Consider the following 25,793-nt stretch of genomic DNA (forward strand, 5'->3'; position numbering starts at 1 on the left):
TCATAAGGCCTCCAGAGATAAGAGGTGGAGAGAAAACTCCACTCCCATGGAATGAAGAAGATGAATGAGTCTCAGAGGCCTTTTCTGGTCCAGATTAGGAACTCAAGAGTATAGTCTGGGCAGCTGCCATGTGTAGTGCCAGGGGTCAGCAGCATTCTCTGCTTGAGCCAGCGATTTGCAAGGGGCACGTCAAGGCCTCAGGGAGGGCTTCTCAGCATTCCTAGGGACATGCCTCCCTGTGGAGGGCCGCTGCACTGCATTAAGAGGTGTCACTGGCAGAACTGTGCTGCACAGATGAACAAGGCAGCAGCGGAAAACAACATGAGTGCCATAGGCTACCTTTGAGGCAGACCTTCTGTCCAACAGGCTAAAATGCTAAAAATGGGCTTGCTCAGGGGTTGGAAATTCAATTGTCTGCCAAAACCTTCCCAAACCTTGGCCTTTCTATTCCCAGAATCAATGAGTGCAGTTGGCAAAGCCAGTCTTCCTCCAGTCCGCATTGCACGCACAAGTGGAATCCTGCCGTTAAGACAGCTCTGAGGATTAACTGAAGCCCTTCTTCCTCCTTCCATCTACACATACCCTAAACCCTTTCAGTACCCCTGAAAGTCCCACTTCTGCCATCATTCTCCTTCTTGCAATATTTATGCCGCTTTTTAAAAATCGTCCTCATTCTGCACTCAATTTTCCTTGCACTGTGATTTAGTTTTTTTCTAGCCGTGCACATCTTGTCTTCCAAATTTACATTATGCTTATATACTGAATAAACAAAGTATGTCATAAAAAGTTAGTGGAACTAATCTCTGGAATCGCCATTTCCATTTCTTCTTCTAAAACTCTCCAAGTCTCTTTGGAGTCTCTTTGACTCCAAAGTTTTTGCATGCTTGTACAAAACACTCTTCTTCTGAACATAGCCCAAATTTCTCTGTCTATTAAGCAGTAGTGGAAAAGGTCAATGTGTCCAGAAGAAGCTCTGTGACAAACAAAACTTGGTCCACAAAAATGGTACAATGTAGTCTTATTCTAGACCAAACTTGTCCAAGCTGAGGCCTGTGGGGCCACATGTGGCCCAGGACAGCTTTAGATGCAGCCCAACACAAATTCGTAAACTTTCTTAGAACACTATAAAATAATTTTGCGATTTTTTTTTTTTTTTTTAGCTCATTAGCCATTGTAAGAGTTAGTGCATTTTATGTGTGGCCCAAGACAATTCTCCTTCTTCCAGTGGGGCCAGGGAAGCCAAAAGATTGGACACCCCTGCTCTATACCCATGCTTTCACCCCTGCCTAATCTTTCTGACTTGTATTAGCTTTTACCTTATACTTCACCACATATTTGCCCATGGACTATGACACTTTGTCTTTCCCTGTGAAAGTTGACTGTTCATTCTGCTGACACATTCGTTTCTGACCATGGCTACACCTTTTACTATGTTTCTGCAGCAGAAGCTGGTCTTTGACCTCTGCCACTGTTTCTCTGGTGTCTGAATGCTGACTCATTCCCTGGGCAACCCCAGTTTCAATTCTGAGAGCTCTCTGACATTTTGTCACTCTGCATAGTTGAGATGGAACATCTCTCAGGTTAGCATGTTGTAATTTTATCTACTCAGTTCAAAACTCATGAACATTGGGCCGGTCCCGGTGGTTCATGCCTGTAATCCCAGCACTTTGGGAGGCCGAGGCAGGCAGATCACTTGAGTTCAGGAGTTCAAGACCAGCCTGGCCAACATAGTAAAACCCCATCTCTGCTAAAAATACAAAAATTAACTGGATGTCATGGCGGATGCCTGTAATCCCAGCTACTAGGGAGGCTGAGGCAGGAAAATCACTTGAGCCTGGGAGGCAGATGTTGCAGTGAGCCGAGATCACGTTACTGCACTCCAGCCTGGGTGACAGAGCAAGACTGTGTCTCAAAACAAAAACAAAAACAAAAAACAAAACTCATGAACATTAGACTTATAAAATCTCATGCCTGCAATTAGACACTTTGCTTCTACAGTCTTTTCGACCACCATTCTCTCTATGTATGCTTAACACATACCTAAACATTTAGTTTACTGACTCAGAATACCTGCAGACAATCTGATCTAGATAATTTTCTCTTACAGAAAAGTAGAACAATTATATATTCTCTAGGCTCTCCTAGACAAAGACCTGACTCCCTGTCATGAAAGCCCCTTGCCATGCCCTTTTGAGGAACCCAGGAAAATTTTTGGTTTGCTGCCAGGGTGTGTAGAGTTGTATTGTTGCTTTTCCAGACTAGGTGTGAGAATGCATCTTCCCACGGGGGGGAAAGCATTAGCAGATGATGGTAAGTTTACCAGAAATATTTTTTTGTTTTTTCTTTGAGACGGAATCTCATTCTGCCATCTAGGCTGGAGTGCAGTGGCACCATCTCAGCTCATTGCAACCTCTGCCTCCTAGGTTCAAGTGATTCTCCTGCATCAGCCTCCTGGGTAGCTAGAATTACATGTGTGCACCACAACATCCAGCTAATTTTTTTTTCCTTTTTTTTGTATTTCTAGTAGAGACGGGGTTTCACCCATGTTAGCCAGGCTGGTCTCAAACTCCTGACCTCAAGTGATCTGCCCACTTCGGCCTTCTAAAGTGTTAGTATTACAGGCATGAGCCACCACACCCGGCCAGTTTACCTAAAATATTCTTATCCTTAGGTATGTTACATGGAAAGTGGGGTTTTGTGGGCTAATACATGGAAACCTCTCACATATAATATTTCTATAGAAAATGGCTTTCAAATTCCACATTGACAAGTAACTTTTAAGACAAAATCTGAGCAAAAATTCAGGCAAGCATGGAATCCAAATTCTTCCCAGAGGTCTTTCCCATTAAGCATAACATTAAAACAGCAACAAGATTAAACCCATTTAATTCCCTACTCAATATACGTATGAGTTGATATGAATATGTTTATGTATTAGAGATCAAATTGTATTTCAACGTACCTGTTGTCTTCCTCCAGATTTATCCTGGATGATAGTCCTAGCAACAGCACCAGTAAACACACAAGATCTGAAAAATGAACTGACGACATTGCAAAGGCCAATGGCTATTAAATCCTGTAAAGAAATGGCAAATGCTTTAGGCCTCCCTCTTTGTTGAAGAATGCTGATTTTGAGTTGAAGGCATATGGTTTATTTTTTGTATATGAAGATAGGGTTGTTTGCATCACTTGAAATAGCAGATTGAAATATTATTAGAAGGCCGGGCGAGGTGGCTCATGCCTATAACCTCAGCACTTTGGGAGGCTGAGGCTGGTGGATCACCTGAGGTTGGGAGTTCGAGACCAGCCTGACCAACATGGAGAAACCCCATCTCTACTAAAAATACAAAATTAGTACGGGCGTGGTGGCGCATGCCTGTAATCCCAGCTACTTGGGAGGCTGAGGCAGGAGAATCACTTGAACCCAAGAGGCAGAGGTTGCAGTGAGCCGAGATCGTACCATTGCACTCCAGCCTGGTCAACAAGAGTGGAACTCCGTCTCAAAAAAAAAAAAATAATATATATATATTAGCAAGAACAAAAGGATGGCACATCTGATTTTCTTGATTAAATCGAATCATCATTTTAGCTAGTTATCACAAGGAAAGTGCTTTTTCAAGGTGAGAAAATGAGACTCTGGCATTTTTATTCTCTTTCAAGTGATGACCAGGACTTAGGATGACAGGGAGAAGCACAATGCTATTCTCCCTGCCTTATGTACTACCCTAAAGGTTAAATTGGGCTGGGTGCAGTGGCTCACGCCTGTAATCCCAGCACTTTGGGAGGCTGAGGTGGCAGGTCACGAGGTCAGGAGTTCGAGACCAGCCTGGCCAACATGGCGAAACCCCATCTGTACTAAAAATACAAAAATTAGCTGGGCATGGTGGTGAGTGCCTGTAATCCCAGCTACTCGGGTGGCTGTGGCAGGAGAATCGCTTGAACCCAAGAGGTGGCGGTTATGGTGACCCAAGATCATACCATTGCACTCCAGCATGGGCAACAGGAGCAAAACTCCATCTCGAAAAAAAAAATGGTCAAATTGGAACACCTGTTGTTTCCATATTTCCCTCTTGAGTTCTAGGGAAGGGGCTAAAAAGACAAAAACTATTTCTGGGAGGCCAACTGTATGATATTAGAAGCCCTTGTTTTTTTTTTGAGATGGAGTCGCCCAGGCTGGAGTGCAGTGGCGCGGTCTCGGCTCACTGCAAGCTCCGCCTCCCGGGTTCACGCCATTCTCCCGCCTCAGCCTCCCGAGTAGCTGGGAGTACAGGCGCCCGCCACCATGGCTGGCTAATTTTTTTTTTTTTTGTATTTTTGGTAGAGACAGGGTTTCACCGTGTTAGCCAGGATGGTCTTGATCTCCTGACCTCGTGATCCGCCTGCCTTGGCCTCCCAAAGTGCTGGGATTATAGATGTGAGCCACTGCTCCCGGCCCAACCCTGGCTTTTTATAAAATGTTCTGCAGCATTTCTTATTGCACCTCAGTATGTGGTTGGAGGACTTGGTAGAAAGAAAGCTAAAATTAAGAAAAGTGAAACTCTCCCAGCTTAACAACATGATGCCATAATTTTCTGGCCTCTCTGTACCTTATCTGTTCTAGGGCAATAACACTCAGGTTAATTCAAGTGCCCTCAAAGTTAAGTATCCCTCACCTCTCAAAAATCCTTTGTGATTACTGTCCAAACCATGGTCCAAGTGGCTCTTCAGTTAAAAAAGACTCCTGCTTCATGTTGGCAGGAGGCTTTGATGAAAGAACAAAGAGTTAAGGATCAGAGGAAGTAATAATCCTCTCACCTGGTTGGAATTGACACTGTAATTGTGAAGACTGCCAATCTTCTTGCCCAGAAATATGAGCAGAAAGGAGCTCACCAAAGATAAGGAGAAGGCTTGTAAAATTATCTTGGGAAGAAGGCCGAAATCTGGTGTTACAGGAAACAGGAAGCTGGAATAGAATAGTGGAATTATTTCTGGATAGCAGGAATCCTTTCTTGGTACCTCCGCCACTCTATTCTAATACTGGGCTGTCCTGATTCTTTTTTTTTTTTTTTTAATGACAATAGAGATGAGTGGAGTGATTGAGGCAGCAGCCTGCCAAAACTGCCAGCAAACAAAGCCAAGTTATGAAAGCCATTGAGAGAACATGCTGTTGTGTCTTGTAATTCAATGTTTCTGCCAGGTAGCAATGGCAATAAACAGAACAGGCAAAACATTAACGATTCACGAAAAATGGTTTCTTGATACTGTTTGAGACCACACCAATAGGTGAACAATAGGTGGATATTTAAGGAAGAAATAACGCCTATTTTATAGAAACTCTTCCAGAAGTTGAAGATGAGGCAATACTTTCCAAATCTTTCTATAATGTCAACATATGGCTGGGTGCGGTGGCTCACGCCTGCAATCCCAGCACTTTGGGAGGCCGAGGTGGGTGGACCACTTGAGGTCAGGAGTTCAAGATCAGCCTGGCCAACATGGTGAAACCCTATCTCTGCTAAAAATACAAAAAATTAGCTGGGTGTGGTGGCGCGCACCTATAATCCCAGCTACTCTGGAGGCCGAGGCATGGGAATCTCTTGAACCTAGGAAGCAGAGGTTGCAGTGAGCAGAGATTGAGCCACTGCACTCCAGCCTGGGTGATAGAGTGAGACTCAGTCTCAAAAAAAAAAAAAAAAAATTCAATATACTCTGACACCAAAACCAGACATAGATAGCACAAGAAGAAGAAGAAAAAAAAACAAACACTCAGACCAATATCCTTCATAAACATAAATGCAAAAATTCTTATCATTTTAGAAAGTCAGTATATAAAAGGATAATACACTATGATCAAGTGGGGTTTATCCCAGAATGAAGCATTAGTTTAACAGTCAGAAATCAAGCACAATATTAACAGACTATAGAAGGAAAAGAAATCTTGATGATTTGGGGGGAGTGGTGTTTTTCCATAGATCCATACTGGCATAATTCTTTAAGTCAAATCTGGAAGCACAAATATGCTTCCTTTTTTATTTCTCTAGATTACTTTCTAAGTCAGAAAAAAAAACTAAGTGTTTTAGATAAGGTTTGCTATTTGAAACGCTTATTCGTTCAAATTTTGATTGTCTTTAATCATTTCATCAAAGACAAATATGTATGCCTCAACAGTTGATTTCCTTCTGATAAATTATATACAAATCCAAATTCAACAAAATGAATCATGTAAATACCCTTAGGAAAATTATCTTAAAAGAAATTTTGTGATATATATTTCCACAAAGCAAATAATCCCTTATCTAATTAAAATTTCTTATTAGTTCTTGCATTTAAAATTTTATTTTTGAGTAGAAAGAATTCACTTTTAGCACCTCAAAGAGCTAAATATCATTTTATTCACCATTCAACTATGTCTTCTTCTTCTTCTTTTCTTCTTCTTTTTTTTTTTTTATTGAGACTGGGTCTTGCTGTGTCGCCCAGGCTGGAGTGCAGTGGCGTGATCATGGCTCACTGCAGCCTCATCCTTCCTCAATAAATCCTCCCACCTCAGCCTCCCAAGTAGCTAGGATTTCAGATGCATGCCACCACACCTGGCTAATTTTTTTTTTTTTGTAGAAACGGAGTCTCACCATGTTGCCCAGGTTAGTCTTGAAATTCTGAGCTCAAGCGATTCGCCTGCCTCAGCCTCCCACAGTGCTGGGATTACAGGCATGAGCCACTGTGTCTGGCCCTACTATGTCTATTTTAATTCTTTATTTATAATTTATAACTTACGGCCAGGCGCAATGGCTCACACATGTAATCCCAGCACTTTGGGAGGCCGAGGTGGGCAGATCACAAGGTCAGGAGATCGAGACCATCCTGGCTAACACGGTGAAACCCCATCTCTACTAAAAATACAAAAATTACCCGGGCGTGGTGGCGGGCGCCTGTAGTCCCAGCTACTTGGGAGGCTGAGGTAGAAGAATGGTGTGAACCGGGGAGGCGGAGGTTGCAGTGAGCCGAGATGGTGCCACTGCACTCCAGCCTGGGTGACAGAGCAAGACTCTGTCTCAAAAAAAATAATAAAATAATTTATAACTTACAAGCTCCTTTGCGTTTTCCAGGTAATGAGCTAAGTAGAAGCATGACTGAATGCTTAGAGGTAGGTGTTTAAGTTATTATCAGATTCCACCTTTTTGTCTTTTTAAGAAGCTAGGTAAGAATGAGGCTGTCCCAAAGAGGTACACAGTGAATGTAATTTACTACCCCAATCTATATTAGTAAAGCTTGAATATTTAGTATGATAACAACATAAACTACTGTTTTTCCTTTCTGTTCTCTGTAACAGTCAATTCTTGTTAGCAAATGAGGTTAAAAGGGGACATGGACACAGCAGGAGCTAACTTAAATTGTCCAATCTTACTATTCTCTAGCAGCCCTGGATAAATACATAATAAAAGAGAAAGCTCAAAGCAATGCTTAAAATTAGACTTCTGAAATGCTCACTTGTCCATCTGTACCTTTGAATCTTATAAGAGATAAGCAAAACTTGGCTGTGTGGGTTTTTTCTTTTTTCTTTTTTACTTTTTGAGATAGTCTCCCTCTATTGCCCAGGCTGGAGTGCAGTGACATGATCCTGGCTTACTGCAACCTCCAACTCCTGGGTTCAAGTGATTCTCTTGCCTTAGCCTCCCAAGTAGCTGGGATTACAGGCACACACCACTATGCCCAGCTAGTTTTTGTATTTTTAGTAGAGATGGGGTTTCACCATGTTGGCCAGGCTGGTCTCGAACTCCTGGCCTCAAGTGATCCACCTGCCTCAGCCTCCCAAAGTGCTGGGATTACAGGCATGAGGCACTGTGCCCAGCCTGGCTGTGTGGTTTTGAAGTCATTGATAAAAGAAGCATATTGTGTAAGTATAACAGAGTGGTTATAATTATAGACTTTGGAATTAAGGAGAAATATGTTCAAATGGTAGCTCTGCCACGGAGGAGCAATGTGCTAAGTAATTCAAACATGGGAAGCCTTAGTTTCCTTAGCGTAAAAAAGAAGACAGTATCTACCTCAAAGCATTACTGGGGGGAGCAAATGAAATAATACAAATATGTAAAGTGTCAATCCCACTGTTGTTCTTGTTATTTTTTTTTTTTCCAGAGGACAGAGATCGTGTCTTGCTTATCTTTGTACTCCCTAGTACCTAGGTGGTGTCTGCCCACATTTTTTAATTGACTGGAATTTCAAGTTGATTCAGCCATCGTCAGATTTCATTGAGAACTGGGTAGGTTATGAGACTCGTTCAAACTGATTGTGTCAAAATAGCCTACATTTGCCCAGGTGTGGTGACTCGTGCCTGTAATCCCAATACTTTGGGAGGTGGAGGTGGGAGGATCACCTGAGTCCAGGAGTTCGAGATCAGCCTGACCAACATGGTGAAACCCTGTCACTACAAAAAATACAAAAATTAGCCAGGCGTGGTGGCAGGCACCTGTAATTCCAGCTACTCAGGAGGCGGAGCAGAGAATCACTTGAACCCGGGAGGTGGAGGTTGCAGTGAGCTGATATGGCGCATTGCACTCCAGCCTGGGTGACAGAGCAAGACTTGTCTCAAAAAGAAAAGAAAAGAAAAAAGCCTACATTTTGTGATCCTGGAGTTTAGCAAGTATGCTTCACTCTTTACAGGATTCCTTATTATACAACGTGAGGAAATGGGCAGTGCTCTTCAAAAGCCTCTCTGTGAGTCAAGAAACTGCAGTATATTGCCTTTCTTAGCTAATGTGATTCATCTGATTAAGGTTAAAAAAAAATAATTTCCTAACAGAAGCAAGAGCCGTGCCTCATAGTCACTGGTAAGAATTATAATGTAAATTGATTGTGAGTCCTTAAGAACTCCATATGCCAGGCTATTTGAAGATCACTTTCCACCCAGAGTAAGAAAATAATGTTGCTCAAGGGCAACAATTCTGACCGGGCACTGTGGCTCATGCCTGTAATCCCAGCACTATAGGAGACCAAGGCAGGAAGAATGTTTAAGCCCAGGATTTTGAGACCAGCCTGAGCAACACGGCAAAATGCTGTCTCCATTAAAAATGCAAAAAATTAGCCGGGCGTGGCAGTACAGGAGAGAGGCTAGAAAAACCGAGGCATCTCTTGTCCACCCCTTGAGAATTAATCAGAGAGGTATGGTAGTTGAGAAGGCCTATCATGTGCTATGAAAAAAAACACGAGATTCTCTCGTATTCAGTGCATATAACAGTTTTCCTGGATAAGGGGATTGGCTCAACTATGAGAAGAGAGACAGAGGCTGACCAGAGAAGACACAAGGAGTTGTCCCTAGCCCTTCTCCTTTCATGAACCTCTGTGTTCTAAAATGAATTTTGCTTTGGCCAGAGACTGCTAGTAGAAAATATCAATCAGGCTGTGTGGTCAGAGGCTAAGAGAGGGTATCAGAAAGACAAGCATCTTGAAAAGTGGAATTACTGACCTATAAGGAATCATGTCAATAAGCGTCTGGCTGGTTTCTGTGGCCATGCTTATCTTGTTTGCAATCACAGTGAAGCCAATAATCTGCAGGGGGTAAAAAAAAAAGGGGGGTGGCATATGAATACCTAAATATAGTGCATCACTTCCAGGAGCAGAGTTGCCCATAGCCTCTGGCAGGACAGAAAATGAAACAGGCAGCAGTCCCTATGCATGCAAGTTGGAGAGAGAGGCATGGCTAGTTCAGCGGAGCAAGGCAGGCATTAGAGATCTTCCCTGATTCTTTTGGTTCTCTAAGCCAGAGTGCAAAACAACTTGGTCTGTGAACATGATGGGAACAAATGGATGCCATGAACTTCTGTATCCCCACCAACTTTATTTATTTTTTCTTATTTTAATATTTAATATATTTGAATCTCAATGGCTTTCAGTGAGATCGATCCATTTAAATACCGAATGACTTGGAAAATACCTCTTTGCTCCTCTTTAAATAAAGAGTTGTGTATTTCAGAGTTTATCAGGAAGTGGGGAATCTCCCCACTAACTTTAAACATCTAGATTAATATAAACATGTTTTCAGATAATGGCTGTATCAAGTTTTTAGTTTCAAAAGTTTTTAGTTCCAGGTACATTGTAGTAATACAGGTATGCCTTTTAGGGGCTTGTTGAGGTATACCAAAAGAGAAACATGATTAACCCTTAATAATATGGAGCAACATTTAATTGCACAAAGAAAATTTCTGTAGCAAAGCAACTACGTGCTTCCCTCCTTTCATTTACTTCTAAAAATGTGCACATGTACCCTAAAACTTAAAGTATAATAATAATAAAATAAAATAAAATAAAATGGCAATTCTCCTTCTAGTCCCTGATTTTTAATTAGAGGGAAAAGAGACAACCTAGCAGCTGTTATAGCTTATAAAGACTCTGCGTCAATGCAGATTAAACCAGAAACAAGAGACCTCAATTTCTATGTTTTAAAATAGCAATTATACAGTTGCTTTATCCCATTCTTCCTACTAACACATACCTCTTTCCCCAGCATCTACTGCAGGAGTTCAACCAGACGCTGAACAGAACAGCACTTGTCTAACCTGTGATACTGTTATCAGATGAAGACCGCTAGGAAGTCTACAGATTAGAATGGAAGGAAGAATCTGGATTACAGCTTGGATCAGAGAAGAAGAGTCTTGGTTTTTATATAGTTAAGAGGCAAGAAATATGGCAAGTATGGCAAGGAACTCTTATTTCCAGTATAAAGGTAATACTTGTTCACAGAGAAAAATGAAGAAAATATGAAACATTGAAAAACAGAAATAACTCATCTAAAGACAACTATTGTTACATTTTTTGTGTTTGCTATACAGCTTAAATATACATAAATTATGAACATATGTATAATTTCTTATAGCCAAGGGACTCTTGAATTATCAGTATAGTCTACCTGGATCGCAGCTGTTGCCTTGAAAATTTTCCTAAATATTGAGTCTGCTTTTTTTTTTTTGAAACAGAGTTTTGCTCTTGTTGCCCAGGCTGGAGTGCAGTGGCGCAATCTCAGCTCACCGCAATCTCTGCCTCCTGGGTTCAAGTGATTCTCATGCCTCAGCTTCCTAAGTAGCTGGGATTACAGGCATGTGCCACCACATCCGGCTAATTTTTTGTATTTTTTAGTAGAGATGGGGTTTCACCAAGTTGGCCAGGCTGGTCTTGAATTCCTGACCTCAGGTGATCCTCCTACCTCGGCCTCCCAAAGTGCTGGGATTACAGGTGTGAGCCACTGTGCCTGGCCAAGTCTGCTCTCTTAAGGACAGATTGATAGATGTGCGCAGTTTCCTCCAGCACATCTAAACATTAGTAATTTCTTTGTGGGTGTTGTGAGAGGCATTTTAGACCCTAGACCATGGGCGCCTCCATCCTCCCTCTCTCATTTTCCTCACTGCTAAGGGAAACAGGGAGGCCTTTTTCTGGTTCTACCCTGCATCTCTAATCCCTGCTATGTGGCAGAAACTGTATCCCCATCACTTGACTTGACATGTGTGTAGGTAGTGTGTTGCAGGCTTCAATAGCTTGTGAGCACAAATTAGGTCACAAAAAAGGTTAATGCCTAAATTGCAATTATTGTAAGCCTTCACCTATTTTATTGCTGGACCTCTGTTTCCTCCCCTACCTCACCTCATGGAGCATTGTAATTACTTATAGCATTCTCCAAAGGAATGTATTCTTCTTTTCTTTCTTTCTTCTTCTTCTTCTTCTTTTTTTTTTTTTTTTGAGACAGAGTCTTTGTTCTATTGACCAGGCTGGAGTGCAGTGGCACAATCTTGGCTCACTGCAACCTCTGCCTCCTGGGTTCAAGCAATTCTCCTGCCTCCACCTCCTGAGTAGCTAGGACTACAGGCGTGCACCACTATGCCCAGCTAATTTTTTTTATTTTTAGTAGAGATGAGGTTTCACCATGTTGGCTAGGCTGGTCTCGAACTTCTGACCTCAAGCAATCCACCTGCCTCCGCCTCCCGAAGTGCTGGGATTACAGGCGTGAGACACGGAGCTTGGCCCCCAGAGGAATATCTTGACTGTGGCTCACAAACCAATCTGTCAGCCATAGTCAAACCACAGCATTCTTTGCACTCTCACTTCTCTTCTTGCCTTATAACTCTGGTTCACATTGATTGCTTTCAAGGCTGCCTAAACCAAAAACAAAATTCTAAGGCCCCCAGTCATCTGAATGGATCCCATCTCTTGGCCAAGGGAATTCCTAAGTTAACCTGAAAAAACTAGTTCAGGCCATGATTGAAGCAGGGGTCAGACATACCTCATTATATCCCTCCTCCCTTTTGTAATTCAGGAAAAGCCAAGAAGCATTAACCTCAAAACAGACCCTTAAGTCTGATAAGAAACATTTACAACCCATTCTCTTTGAAGCCTGCTACTTGGAGGCTTCATCTGCCTGACACAACTTTGGTCTCCACAACCCCTTACCATAACCCAGACATTCGTCTCTATTGATAATAACTCTTTCAATCAATTACCAATCAGAAAAATTTTAAATCTGTCTGTGATATGGAAGCCCCCACCCCTTCAAGTTGTCCCACCCTTCCGGATCAAACCAGTGTAAATCTTACAGGTATTGATTGATATATTGTGTCTCCCTAATGTATAAAAGCAAGCTGTACCCTGAACATGTTGGCAGGACCTCCCTCCAGAGGCTATGTCACAGGGGCTTCCTTAACCTTGGCAAAATAAACTTTCTAAATTGATTGAGACCTGTGTCAGATACATCTGGGTTTACAGACTGCTTGAAGGAACATCACTATGATCCTCGGTGCTGATGTCTCTTAAGAGAGGGCTGGGCACGGTGGCTCATGCCTGTAATCCCAGCACTTTGGGAGGCTAAGGTGGGCAGATCACGAGGTCAGGAGATTGAGACCATCCTGGCCAACATGGTGAAACCCCGTCTCTACTAAAGATACAAAAATTAGCCAGGCATGGTGGTGTGTGCCTGTAATCCCAGCTACTTGGGAGGCTGAGGCAGGAGAATCGCTTGAACCTGGGAGGCAGAGGCTGTAGTTAAGCTGAGATTGCGCCACTGCACTCCAGCCTAGGAGACAGAGTAAGACTCCGTCTAAAAAAAAAAAAAAAAAAAAAGAGGGCTGCTATCTGTTCATGGCTGCTGTCTGCTGGTGACTACAAAGCTGTAGCTTCCTAAGTTGCCAGAGCAGGGCTGGGAAAGAAGAGGCTGCCTCTGACTGCACCCTACAAACTCCACATACACATTGTTTCCTGAGCTCTAGAGCACCATTTGTATCCAGGGTTTTGTTTTTAAGAATTAACAAATAAAAATCATATATATTTGTCATATACAACATGTTTTAAAATATATATATATATGCACATTGTGGCATGGCTGAATCGAGCTATTAACATATGCATTACTTCACATATACATCTTTTTTTTTTTTTTTTTGAGATGGAGTTTTGCTCTTGTTGCCCAGGCTGGAGTGCAATGGCACAATCCCGGCTCACTGCAACCTTCACCTCCTGGGTTCAAGCAATTCTCCTGCCTCAGTCTCCCAAGTAGCTGGGATTACAGGTATGTGCCACGATGCCCAGCTAATTTTGTATTTTTAGTAGACACAGGGTTTCTCCCTGTTGGCCAGGCTGGTATTGAACTCCTGATCTCAGGTGATCCACCAGCCTCGGCCTCCCAAAGTGCTGAAATTACAGGTGTGAGCTACCATGCCTATATATCTTTTTTGGTGTGGTGAAAACACTTAGAATCTAATCTCTTGGCAATTTTCAAGAATATGATACGTTGTTACTAACTGTAGTTACTATGTTGTACAACAGATCTCTTGAAATTATACCTCTTATCAAACTGAAATTTTGCATCCTTTGGCCAACATCTCCCCAAACCACTCTCCTGCAACTCTAGACCCTGGTAACCACCGTTCTACTCTTCACTTCAATGAGTTCAACCTTTTTAGATTCCACATATAAATGAGATCATGCAGTACTTTTCTTTCTGTGCCTGGCTTATTTCACTTAACATGTCCTCTGGGTTCATCCATGTTGTCCCAAATGACAAGATTTCCTTCTTTTTATTTTTTATTTTATTTTAATTTTTTAAACCAAATACCCAGGCTTTAAGGAGAAGGATTCCCTTTTTTTAAAAGGCTGAATAGTATTCCATTGTATATGTATACCACATTTTTTAAAAAATCACTTTTTGTTACATGTCTGTCAACTAATTACCTGTATATACTACATGTATCCATTTATCTATTGATGAACACTTGGGTTGATTCCATATCTTAGGTGTTTTAAATAGTGCTGCAGCGAACATGAAAGTGCAGGTATCTATTCAACATACTGATTTCATTTCCTTTAGATATATATCCAATAGTGGGATTGCTGGATATGCCTTCAGGATTTTGAAAAATCTTTTGAAAAACAAGCCTTTCAGCTTCTGGCCTTTATGAATTAATAGCTTTTCAAACATTCAAAGGGAAAAGAATATACACCTCTACAAGAAGTAGGCAACAGTTATAAGAAAGTTTAGTCTAAAGTCCCAAGGCAGTATTTTTCAACCTTGAAGAGGATAGACCTGGATTAGTATAAGTGGGTTATGCTGTGGCAACATACAAGCCATGAGATTGTAGCATTTTAACACATCGAAGTTTTTTTTTTTGCCCAAAGTCCATGGTGGGTTGGTGTCTCTCAGGCAGGTTCTTTGCAAACAGTGCCCCAGGAATTTGAGCTAATTTCACTTGGGGATTCCATTTTCTTTTCTCTTTTTTTGAGACAGAGTCTTGCTGTCTCCCAGGCTGGAGTACAGTGGCATGATCTCAGCTGACTGCAAGCTCCACCTCTTGGGTTCATGCCATTCTCCTGCCTCAGCCTCCCGAGTAGCTGGGACTACAGGTGCACACCACCATGCCCAGCTAATTTTTTTGTATTTTTAGTATAAACAGGGTTTCACCATGTTAGCCAGGATGGTCTTGATCTCCTGACCTCGTGATCTGCCTGTCTCGGCCTCCCAAAGTGCTGGGATTACAGGCGTGAGCCACCGCTCCCGGTCTCCATTTTCTTAACATACTGCCCCTGTCATCATCATAGCAGGGGAGGAAAGAAGAGAGAACTTGCACCTATTCACCTCTACTCTGGCTCAAAAGTCACAGGGTCCTCCTAATTGCAAGAGAGACTGGGAGGTGCAGGGGGCACATGATTACTTGGTTAACTTTAAGCATCTTTGCCACAGACCACCACTTAAAAAAGAAATAATTCTCATTGAAACCCAAAAATTCAGCAACTTTTCTTTTTCTTTTTTTTTTTTTTTTTTTTTACATGGAGTCTTGCTCTGTCGCCCAGGCTGGAGGGCAGTGGCACGATCTCGGCTCACTGCGACCTCCGCCTCCTGGGTTAAGTCATTCTCCTGCCTCAGCCTCTGGAGTAGCTGGGATTACAGGCACATGCCACCATGCCCAGCTAATTTTTGTATTTTTAGTAGAGACAAGGTTTCACCATGTTGGCCAGGCTGGTCTTGAACTCCTGACCTCAGGTGGTCGGCCCACCTCTGCCCCCCAAAGTGCTGAGATTATAGGCATGAGCCACCGTGCCTGGCCCCGAATTCAGCAATCTTAAAATGAAAAATGCTGACTTAGAAAATCTGAGCATTATTGATGAAAATATCTTTATCATGGTAAAGTGTTAATTATAACTGTAAAAGATAAATTTTATCAGCAGATTTTAGAAAAGAAACAAAAGGCCAGGTGCGTTGGCTCATGCCTGTAATCCTGGCACTTTGGGACACTGAGGCGGGCAGTTCACTTGAGGTCAGGAGTTCGAGACCAGCCTGGCCAACATGGTGAAACCCCCGTCTCTACTAAAAATATAAAAATCAGCTGGGCATGGTGGTGGGCGCCTGTAATCCCAGTTACTTGGGAGGCTGAGGAAGGAGAATCGCTTGAATCTGGGAGGCAGAGGTTGCAGTGGGCCAAGATCGTGCCACTGCACTCCAGCCTGGGTGACAGAGTGAGATTCTGTCTCAAAGAAAAAAGAAAAGAAAAGAAACAAGAAACATTATTATTAGACAGTGAGCCCTAGTTCTGCTACTTACTAATGACACAGATTAGAAAAAACATTTAACATCTCGTTTGCCTCAATTTCTTTGTTATATATATTTATTTTTATTAACATATAATTTAGATACAATAAAGTGCACAGCTTTTAGACATACAGTTCTATATATTTTTTTTTTTTTGAGACAGAATCTTGCTCCGTTGCCCAGGCTGGAGTACAGTGGTGTGATCTCGGCTCACTGCAAGTTCTGCCTCCTAGGTTCACGCCATTCTCCTGCCTTAGCCTCCCGAGTAGCTGGGACTATGGGCGCCTGCCACCTCGCCCGGCTAAGTTGCTTTTTTTTTTTTTTTTTTGAGACGGAGTCTTGCTCTGTCGCCCAGGCTGAAGAGCAGTGGCGCGATCTCGCCTCACCGCAAGCTCCACCTCCCGGGTTCCCGCCATTCTCCTGCCTCAGCCTCCCGAGTAGCTGGGACTACAGGCGCCCGCCACCACGCCCGGATAATTTTTTTTTGTATTTTTAGTAGAGACAGGGTTTCACCATGTTAGCCAGGATGGTCTCGATCTCCTGACCTCGTGATCTGCCCACCTCAGCCTCCCAAAGTGCTGGGATTACAAGCATGAGCCACCACGCCCGGCCAGTTCTATATGTTTTGAGGAATTTATACACCAGGTAACTGCCACCCTAATTAACAGCTAATTAACACATGAAATATTTCCATCACCCTGATAAATTAGTTTTCTACCACTTACTATTTAATTTTTCCACATGGGTAGCCACTAATCTTTTTGTCATGACAGATTAGTTTTTCCTGCTCTAGGAATTCATATAAGGGAATTATACAGTATGTAGCCTTTTGTGTCTTTTTTCTTTCATGCTACATAATGTTTTTGAAATCCATCCATGTTGTACACACAATGTGTGTGTGTGTATATCTCCAATTTGTTCCTTATTGCTGAAAAGTACTCTTGTAGGAAATCATTACACACATTACAATATGTTACCTTTTGTATCTAGTATCTCTCTCTACTTTGTAGAGGTGAACAGTCAAAAGAATTAGAATTGAAGCATGGAGAATAAACTCAGGATTCCAAAAATGGGATAGAAGCAGAAGCAGTATATTCTAGGATCTTGGCAGCAGTCAAAATGAACTGTTTTGTGGACAACAAAGTCATCTGTAGGGACCTTAACATGGGGGCATAACATGAGTCGCAACCAGGGTGCCCAGTGATCTGTATAAACTAGGACTACAAGATAGGCATCATTAGGAGATTTGGCTGGTATATCTGTATTTCTTAGGAAGGACTGGTCTTGACTCTATCCTCAGCTAATTGCTGTTGTTGAGATTGTGTTTGCTGAATAAGCTTGCATTTTGCTTTCTTGAGTTTTGTTCTGTTTTTTTTTTTTTGTTTTCGGTTTTTTTTTGTTGTTTTTTTTTTTTGAGACGGAGTCTCGTTCTTTCACCCAAGCTGGAGTGCAGTGGCACTGTCTCGGCTCACTGCAAGCTCCGTCTCCTGGGTTCACGCCATTCTCCTGCCTCAGCCTCCCGAGTAGCTGGGATTACAGGCATGTGCCACCACCCCCGGCTACTTTTGTATTTTTAGTAGAGACAGGGTTTCTCCATGTTGATCAGGCTGGTCTCGAACTCCCGACCTCAGGTGATCTGCCCGCCTTGGCCTCCCAAAGTGCTGGGATTACAGGCATGAGCCACCGCACCTGGCCTCTGCTGTATGGTTCTTGAGCCAAACCTGTACTGTTGGATGCATGTCCATTTTTGAGGCCATTTCTTTCTGAAGGCTGAGGTTTGGGTATGGGTTCTTATTGAACAAGATGTTCAAATCTTCCAGTTGTTTCTCCATGAACATCGTATGTTTCCTTTGTGAATGCATGTGGTTCTAGCCATAGGAAAGGGCTATTCATTTCCTCCTTGGTTCTTTGGCCCTTTGCCTGTTATCATTTAACATGAGATTGCTTGTGCCTCAACTCTTGGATTTTATTTTATTTTAATTTTTTAGGAAGGTCCTCTGAGTCTGACATCTTCTAATCTAGATGTGCTCCTATGTCCAAGTCCAGGGATGAGCTGCCTCAATTTCCTTATTGTAGCATAGTGAGAAGGAATGGAGGTTGAATAACAGTATGATTTCAACTACATTAAAATAAAAATAAAACATTTATGTAGAAAAAGATGGAAATTCACCAACATTGAGGCTAGGCCTGTCATATGTTTGTCTGAGAGAAGAAAGGAGTGAACAACTGAAAATACTGAAGTATCAATAGTTGTTGACTTTGGATGGTGCAACTATAGGAATTTCTATTCCTCTGCCACTTTTTTAAACTTCCTTATGTTTTTCAAACCTAGAATGAGCCCGTATTTCTTTCATAAGGGGAAAGAATTCCTTATCTTTGAAATACTATGAGAACGAGGCAATAGATAAAAGTACTTGGAGAATAAGCATTTTGTGAGGGAGATCTATTGTGCTATTGTGACTATAGTTAATAATGTGTACTTGAAATTGCTAAGAGAGTAGATCTTAAATGTTCTCACAACAAAAATAATAACTGCTGCTAGCGTTGCAAGGTGACAACAATTAAAAATGATAATTAGGCCAGGCATGGTGGCTCACGCCTGTAATCCCAGCACTTTGGGAGGCCGAGACAGGCGGATCACCTGAGGTCAGGAGTTTGAGGCCGGCCTGGCCAACAAGGTGAAACCCTGTCTCTATTTAAAAAATACAAAAATTAGCTTGCCATTGTGGCACATGCCTGTAATTCCAGCTACTCAGGAGGCTGAGGCAAGAGAATTGCTTGAACCTGGGAGGCAGAGGTTGCAGTGAGCCAAGATTGCACCACTGCACTCCATCCTGGGCAACAGAGCAAGACTCTGTCAAAAAAAAAAAAACAAAAAACTTGATTTAAACATTTCACAATGTATATCTATATCAAAATATCACATCATAAACAATAGATTCAATTTTTATTTGTCAACTATAGTGATAGAATATTTTAGAAAAAGAAAACAAGCATGTTTTCACAAATATAAGCATATATTGAAAACTAAATGTATTCAGCTTTTACACAATTCAACTCAGCATTTTTTAAAAATACTAACATTATGCAAACTATGAATTTGGGACATCAAAAACACCTACCAGAAATAATTCCATGGGAAACTCAATGGGATACTGATTGAAAGAAATTCTGATACATTTGTTGATTCGCAGAGCAACAACAACAGTTAGAAATAGTAGAATGCTGGTGGAATTAGCTTTTGGGAGAGCTACACAGTAATTAATTATGTCCTGAAAGAAAATAAAATTATGGAGGCTTAGAAAGGGATGTAGTAATTGCCTGCCTAGAAATTGACACTGTAGATTAACTCAAAAAGAAGTCCCCAAGTAGAGTTTCTGGGTACAAAGGTCTTTATGGGTATTACTAGAACAGTGAGGGCAAGCATGGTGGGGGTGGCCATTTTTATAAAAAGAGGGAGAGTAATGTTCAATAAGAATAAGGAGAGAATACACTGTATGTTTTAGTATAATGAACAGGCCCTAGAAGTTCTGTTTATAAGCCAATAGTTATTAGTTTTCCCAAATAATATACTGTAGCTTAGCTCCTACCCTATTCTTACATTCAGGAACTACTTAGTCTTGTATATCCTTTAGATGTTTTAGGATACATGTCTGTTATAAGGTAGGTAATGAGAAGAACTGTGATAGATACAATATCTTAAAGGCCAAATTTTAATGTATATCATGATAGTTTAAAAGGCTGAGCTGAAATGGTTAGTCAACTGAAAGCATGGTCTAACTGGCATCTGCAATTAATCAAGATCCTAATTCTCCAATAAAGGGAAATATTTCTAGTACCCTCTTGACTGAGCTGCCTATAGACTGTGTCTCCTTTCAGAATGGGCAGGAGTCTCCCTACAGAGCTCCACCTCTCTTTGGAGGCAAGAGGAGTGGCATTTGTAACTCAGGGTAAGAGTTGAAATTACTCACATAGAAGAAGGAGATGGGACCGGCATGGAAACTAATCATAATCCCGAAGATGCAAGTCAGCTGGGACAGCATGATATGCAGTGCCACAGCAGCCAGGTAAGCACTCATTGCAGACTCCGGAAGGTAAGTAGCAATGAAGCCCAAACCCAATACGCCCATTATTAGCTGCAGAGAAGAGAAAACCAGAGTGGGGCGGAATGTCTTCAATCCACCAATGGCACCAATGGCGCTCCCCAGGAAAAGAAGGGTTTCCAACAGAAAAGTTAAGATAGGCCCCTTTGGTAACTCTTGTAACTCTCTTTCCCTAATGAACAGAAGTTGATAACATGGGTCCTTGTATGTTGATCAGAGGCTCCTGACAAGTGCTAGCCCACACTACTCCTTTCCTTCTTTGTGAGCAGTCAGCTCACTTAAGTTTTTGCCCTAGAATCTACTGCTCTCTAGGTTGACTTGGGCAAAGCAGGGACAAGGTGATCAGAACAAGTCTTTGCGTATTTATTTATTTATGAGACAGTATCTTACTCTGTTGCCCAGGCCAGAGTGCAGTGGTGCGATCATAGCTCACTGTAATCTCAAACTCCTGGGCACAAGGGATTCTCTGCTTCAACTTCCCAAATAGCTAGGACTACAGATGCATACACTGGGCTTTTTTTTTTTTTTTTTTTTTTTTGGTAGAGACGGAGGGGTCTTGCTATGTTACCTAGGCTGGTCTTGAACTCCTGACCTCAAGTGATTCTCCTGTTTTGGCCTCCCAAAACCCTGGGATTACAGGCATGAATGCACTGTGCCTGGCCTGCCTTTGCCTTTTGAAATCTCTTTCACTAGAAGCTTTGATAGCCCTTTTCAGGAGATGTTAACATTCCTCTGAGGAATACAGCTTTTCACAAAGGAGAAGAGAATTCCAAAACAGTGGGATCGAGCTCAAACTTCTTGGCCTTTGACTCCTATCTTTACTGAGAATAATTAAATTGAATTTATTTATGTTTTCAGGATATGCATATCCTGAAGAAAAATAAAAAAGCTATTTTACATGTCAATATGCATGTGTAAAATTTATGTTATATAGTATATAATAAAATTTTATACACACAGGATCTAAAAGGATAGACCTCAAATGATTAACAGAAATTACCTTTGGGGAATGGGGTTAGAGGTTGGGGACAACATTTGATAATTTATACACTTTTTTACTATTTGAGATGTTCGTCTTTTATAATAAAAACCACAGTTAGGTTGGGTGTAGTGGCTCATGCCTGTAATCTCAGCACTTTGGGAGGCTCAAGTGGGAGGGTCGCTTGAGCTCAGGAATTTGAGACGAGCCTGGGCAACATGGCGACACTTTGTCTCTACAACAAGAAAAATAAAAAACAAAAAGAGGGTAGGTTAAGAAAACTGGCACAGCCCAATGAAGACTTTTCAGTAAGCAGGGTGGAAAGGAGTAAAACAGAAGTCTTAAAGCCTACAATGGTCACTTCACTCTCCACTCCACTAAAAGCTCTCAGAAAACAAACAAATTTGGAACAATAAATCATTTTGCTTTAACAGGTTTTTGTTTCAAAGCTTTCAATCAGCCCGGCACTGTGTCTCTCTTAATCTCCTGTCATTGCCGCCCAATGTGCTCTTTTACTCTAGTCAGGCCAGTCTGCTTCCTATTTCTTGCGTGACTGGCTGACTCCTACTTCTGTGCTTATGCATGAGCCCCTCTTTTTTCCATCTCTGCCAATCCATGTGCATCATCTCTCTCTCTCTCTTTTTTTTTTTTTTTTTTTTTGAGACGGAGTCTTGCTTTGTCACCCAGGCTGGAGTGCAGTGGTATAATCTTGGCTCACTGCAACCTCTGCCTCCCAGGTTCAGGTGATTCTCCCACCTCAGCCTCCCAAATAGCTGGGATTACAGGGACCCAGCACCACATCTGGCTAATTTTTGTATTTTTAAGTAGAGAAAGGGTTTTGCCATACTGGCCAGGCTGGTCTCAAACTCCTGACCTCAAGCAATCCCCCCACCTTGGTCTCCCAAAGTGCTGGAATTACAGGCATGAGCCACTGTGTCTGGCCTGCATCACCTCTTTCAAGAGCTCACTAAAATTCCTCTCCTTTAAGGAGTGTGGTGAAAAAAGCATGGTTCCCGGGATTGGAGAATCTGGCTTCAGTCCTGGCCCAGCCACTCACTGGCTGTGTAAGTGTGGGCAAGTTAACTCTCTGAACCTCAGTTTCCTCATCTATAAAATGTGAATAATATTGAATGTAAAGTGTTTCGAATAGATTAAATTTCATCACACATGTAAAATACCTAGCTCAGATCTGAAAATAGTGACAAATATGTATCACTTATATATGCGAATATATGTCACTGTTCTTCATACCATCCCTGCCTTCCATCTTGTAAATGGCAAAAATCTGCAATTGCCGTAGAACTCTTTCTTGCCCACTGTAATATGGCATCACATTCAGTGTTAACATAATATTCTAGGCAGCCACTGTTAATCAGTCAGGGTTGGCCTGTGAGATGAAACCTATCTGCCATTCTTATAGGAAGCCAGTACTAAATGTTGAATGAATGAAAGGGAGGGCTCAATAAATAGTTGTTTCCTTCCCAGATAACTTCAGCTCAACTAGAGGTTATTTTTTAACTTCATGTTCTTTTAGCACTAAACTCTTATATGAATATTATTTTGCACTTAAGATTTTCTAGAGCACAGATTCTACAATCAGACAACCCTAAAACTGAATCCCAGTTTGGTGTCTTAGCTATGTGACCTTGGGCAATTTTCTTAACCTCTCTATGGCCTTGTTTTCTTAAAATAAGGACCATAGTAGTGTGCTACAGGCATGCACCACCACACCCAGCTATTTTTTTTTTATTTTGTTTTGTAGAGACAGAGTTTCCCTATGTTGCCCAGGCTGGTCTCAAACTCCTGGCCCCAAGCAATCCTCCTGCTTCAGTCTCCCAAAGTGCTGGGATTACAGAAGTGAGCCACCATGCCCAGCCCTCTTCCTTTTTTAGATGAAAAAAGCTGAGGCTTGAAGGAGAAGAGAAAGCATGTATGAGGCCCCTTGATAATTAAAAGGTTGCTTGTGTATTTTGTCTTATCCCACAAGATTAAACTTTTTAACCACAAGAAACTATATATTGTTTTTTAAATTTTTGGTCCCTGTTAAAGTACCAAATTCATTTCTCTGTGCCCACTAATTATAACTTATTGATGCTTACTATGTGACAAGCTCTAGGCTAAATACTTTGCATGCATTTTTTTCACTAAATCCTCCTAAGAACCCTGCAAAACAAATATTATTCCTGCTTTACACATGAGGAAACTGAGGCCCACCAAGATAAAATAATTTACCAAAGTTTACACAGCTCATAATGTCAGGGCTGGAGTCTGCCTACTTTGATAGCCTGCCTTTGTAGGTACCCAATAAATCTTTACTTAATGAAAAGTCCCAGGGGAGATCAGTGAAAATCAACTAGAGAGTGGGTTAGTTGAGAAAAAAGAGAAATAAGCCTGGAGGATGTGACTTTAGTTCAGTGGATGAACTTTTGATGATAGACTCTCAGAGGAAATTAAAGACAGTGCCAAAATAAGTTTTGAGATTTTAATGAGTCATTCATATTATTGTCCTTTAGCTGTGGTCCTTGTCAATGCAGATAAAGGATTCCAGATCTGGCTCTAAAGCTTACTAACCCAAAGATAGTGTGTGAGCCTGTAAGGCCATCATTATTATTATTATTATTTCAGAGATAGGGTCTCGCTGTGCCACTCAGGCTGGAGTGCAGTGGCATGATCATAGCTTACTGCAGCCTCAACCTCCTGGGCTCAAGTGATCCTCCCACCTCAGCCTCCTGAGTAACTGGGACTACAGGCACATGCTACCATGCCCAGCTAAATTAGTCCATTCTTGTTGATAGAATATAAAGCAATTTTTGGCCGGGTGCAGTGGCTCACACCTGTAATCCCAACAGTTTGGGAGGCCGAGGTGGGTGGATCACCTGAGGTCAGGAGTTCAAGACCAGCCTGGCTAACATGGTAAAACCCCTTCTCTACTAAAAATACAAAAATGTGCTGGGTGTGGTGGCATGCACCTGTAATCCCAGCTACTCGGGAGGCTGAGGCAGGAGAATCACTTGAACCTGGGAGGCGGAGATTGCAGTGAGCCACGATTGTCCCACTGCACTACAGCCTGGGCAACAAGAGCAAAACTCCATCTAAAAAAAAAAAAAAAAAGAATATGAAGCAATTTTTTAAAAGGTAAGATCAGGAGTGGAGCTCTGGACTAAGAGTCCCCAACCCCCTGGGGCCACCGACCGGTACTGGTACTGGTTTGTGGCCTGTTAGGAACCGGGTGCTGCACAGCAGGAGGTGAGCAGCAGGCAAGCAAGCATCACTGCCTGAGCTCTCCAGCTTCTGTCAGATCAGCCACAGCATTAGATTCTCAGGGAAGCACAAACTCTATTGTGAACTGCACATGTGAGGGATCTAGGTTGCATGCTCCTTATGAGAATCAAATGCCTGGTCATCTGAGGTGGAACAGCTTTATCCCAAAACCACCACCCTCCCTAGCCCCGACCTGCCATTTGTGGAAAAATTGTCTTCCAGGAAACTGGTCCCTGGTTGCAAAAAGGTTGGGGACCACTGCTCTGGACCATTGTCCCTTAGACCCTTTGTCTTAGAGGAGAAAGGACTGAAGAGAATGTTCAATATCTCATCCTAAATCAGTGGTAGATGATTTCTGAGGAGAGAGAAGTTTTGTCACTAAGGAGACACCCTATACACACAGCCTCTGATTTTTCAAAAAACAAATCACTGAAGTTCCAGGTGTATCACAGTGAATCACAGGAGTAGTATAAGGAAGGAGTCTGTTTATAGCCCCTTTATTCAGTTCCTTTTCAGGGATTTGAAGACTCAGATCCTACCTGAATAATCCCAGTCAGAAAAGTTGTGGTTGCCACCACACTCAAGGATTTATTATAGCCCATAAGGTAGGAGGGGGCAGAAAACTCATCCTTGATGAAAGATCCCATGACCAGTTGACCATTGTTGAATGGGCTCACTTTCAGAACGTTGATCAGCAGAGCACTCACCAGGAAGAAGGAACCTATGGAAGAAGATGTTAGGCAGAAGGTGAAGTTTCAAGTCCAGGTAAACTGATACTGACAAAAGCAAGTATGGTTGAATTCCGAATTGTCCTTCAACTGAAGAACTTTTCTCATTTGAAAGTGGCCATTGAGAAGTAAGAAAGATCAAGAAAGAGAACTGTGCCTCCACATATTGTGACCAACTCATGGAATTTAGATGGTGGTGGTTTAGGTATTTAGTCTCCTTGTGTTATGGGTATGTTGAGTGCAATAGAGAAGTTGACTGAAATGGGTGTCAGGCTCAGCTGCTGTGTCTGCTCTTAGAGAAGGTTAAAAGTGAGATGGCAGTGTAAATATTAGAAAACAAAGCAATCACCGGGCATGGTGGCTCACGCCTGTAATCCTAGCACTTTGGGAGGCCGAGGCAGGTGGATCACCTGAGATCAGGAGTTTGAGACCAGTCTGACCAACATGGAGAAACCCCGTGTCTACTAAAAATACAAAATTAGCTGGGCATGGTGGTGCATGCCTGTAATCCCACCAACTCAGGAGGCTGAGGCAGAAGAATCACTTGAAGCCAGGAGGTGGAGGTTGCAGTGAGCCAAGATGGCGTGATTGCACTCCAGCCTGGGCAACAAGAGTGAAACTCCATCTCCAAAAAAAAAAGAAAACGAAGCAGTCAATAACAATAGGAAGAAAAATAATACTGACACTGA

The 25,793-nt window shown here is 42.1% G+C and overlaps 1 protein-coding gene across 5 annotated transcripts in view; it reads right to left on the reverse strand.

The window, feature by feature from the left end:
* The window catches only part of SLC26A8 (solute carrier family 26 member 8), a 78,010-nt gene that overhangs the window by 28,384 nt on the left and 23,833 nt on the right, over window positions 1–25,793 (reverse strand). For all 5 annotated transcript variants that reach the window (XM_032140881.2, XM_058432539.1, XM_058432542.1 and 2 more), the window contains 6 exons: window positions 24,916–25,097; window positions 20,005–20,169; window positions 19,156–19,305; window positions 9,437–9,519; window positions 4,795–4,942; window positions 2,963–3,076 (listed from right to left, as the gene is read on the reverse strand). In XM_032140881.2, the coding sequence (XP_031996772.1) occupies window positions 2,963–3,076; window positions 4,795–4,942; window positions 9,437–9,519; window positions 19,156–19,305; window positions 20,005–20,169; window positions 24,916–25,097 (842 nt within the window). The remainder of the gene's footprint in view (window positions 1–2,962; window positions 3,077–4,794; window positions 4,943–9,436; window positions 9,520–19,155; window positions 19,306–20,004; window positions 20,170–24,915; window positions 25,098–25,793) is intronic.

This window comes from Hylobates moloch, unplaced genomic scaffold (genome assembly GCF_009828535.3).
Source record: "Hylobates moloch isolate HMO894 unplaced genomic scaffold, HMol_V3 SCAFFOLD_20, whole genome shotgun sequence".
NCBI lineage: Eukaryota > Metazoa > Chordata > Mammalia > Primates > Hylobatidae > Hylobates > Hylobates moloch.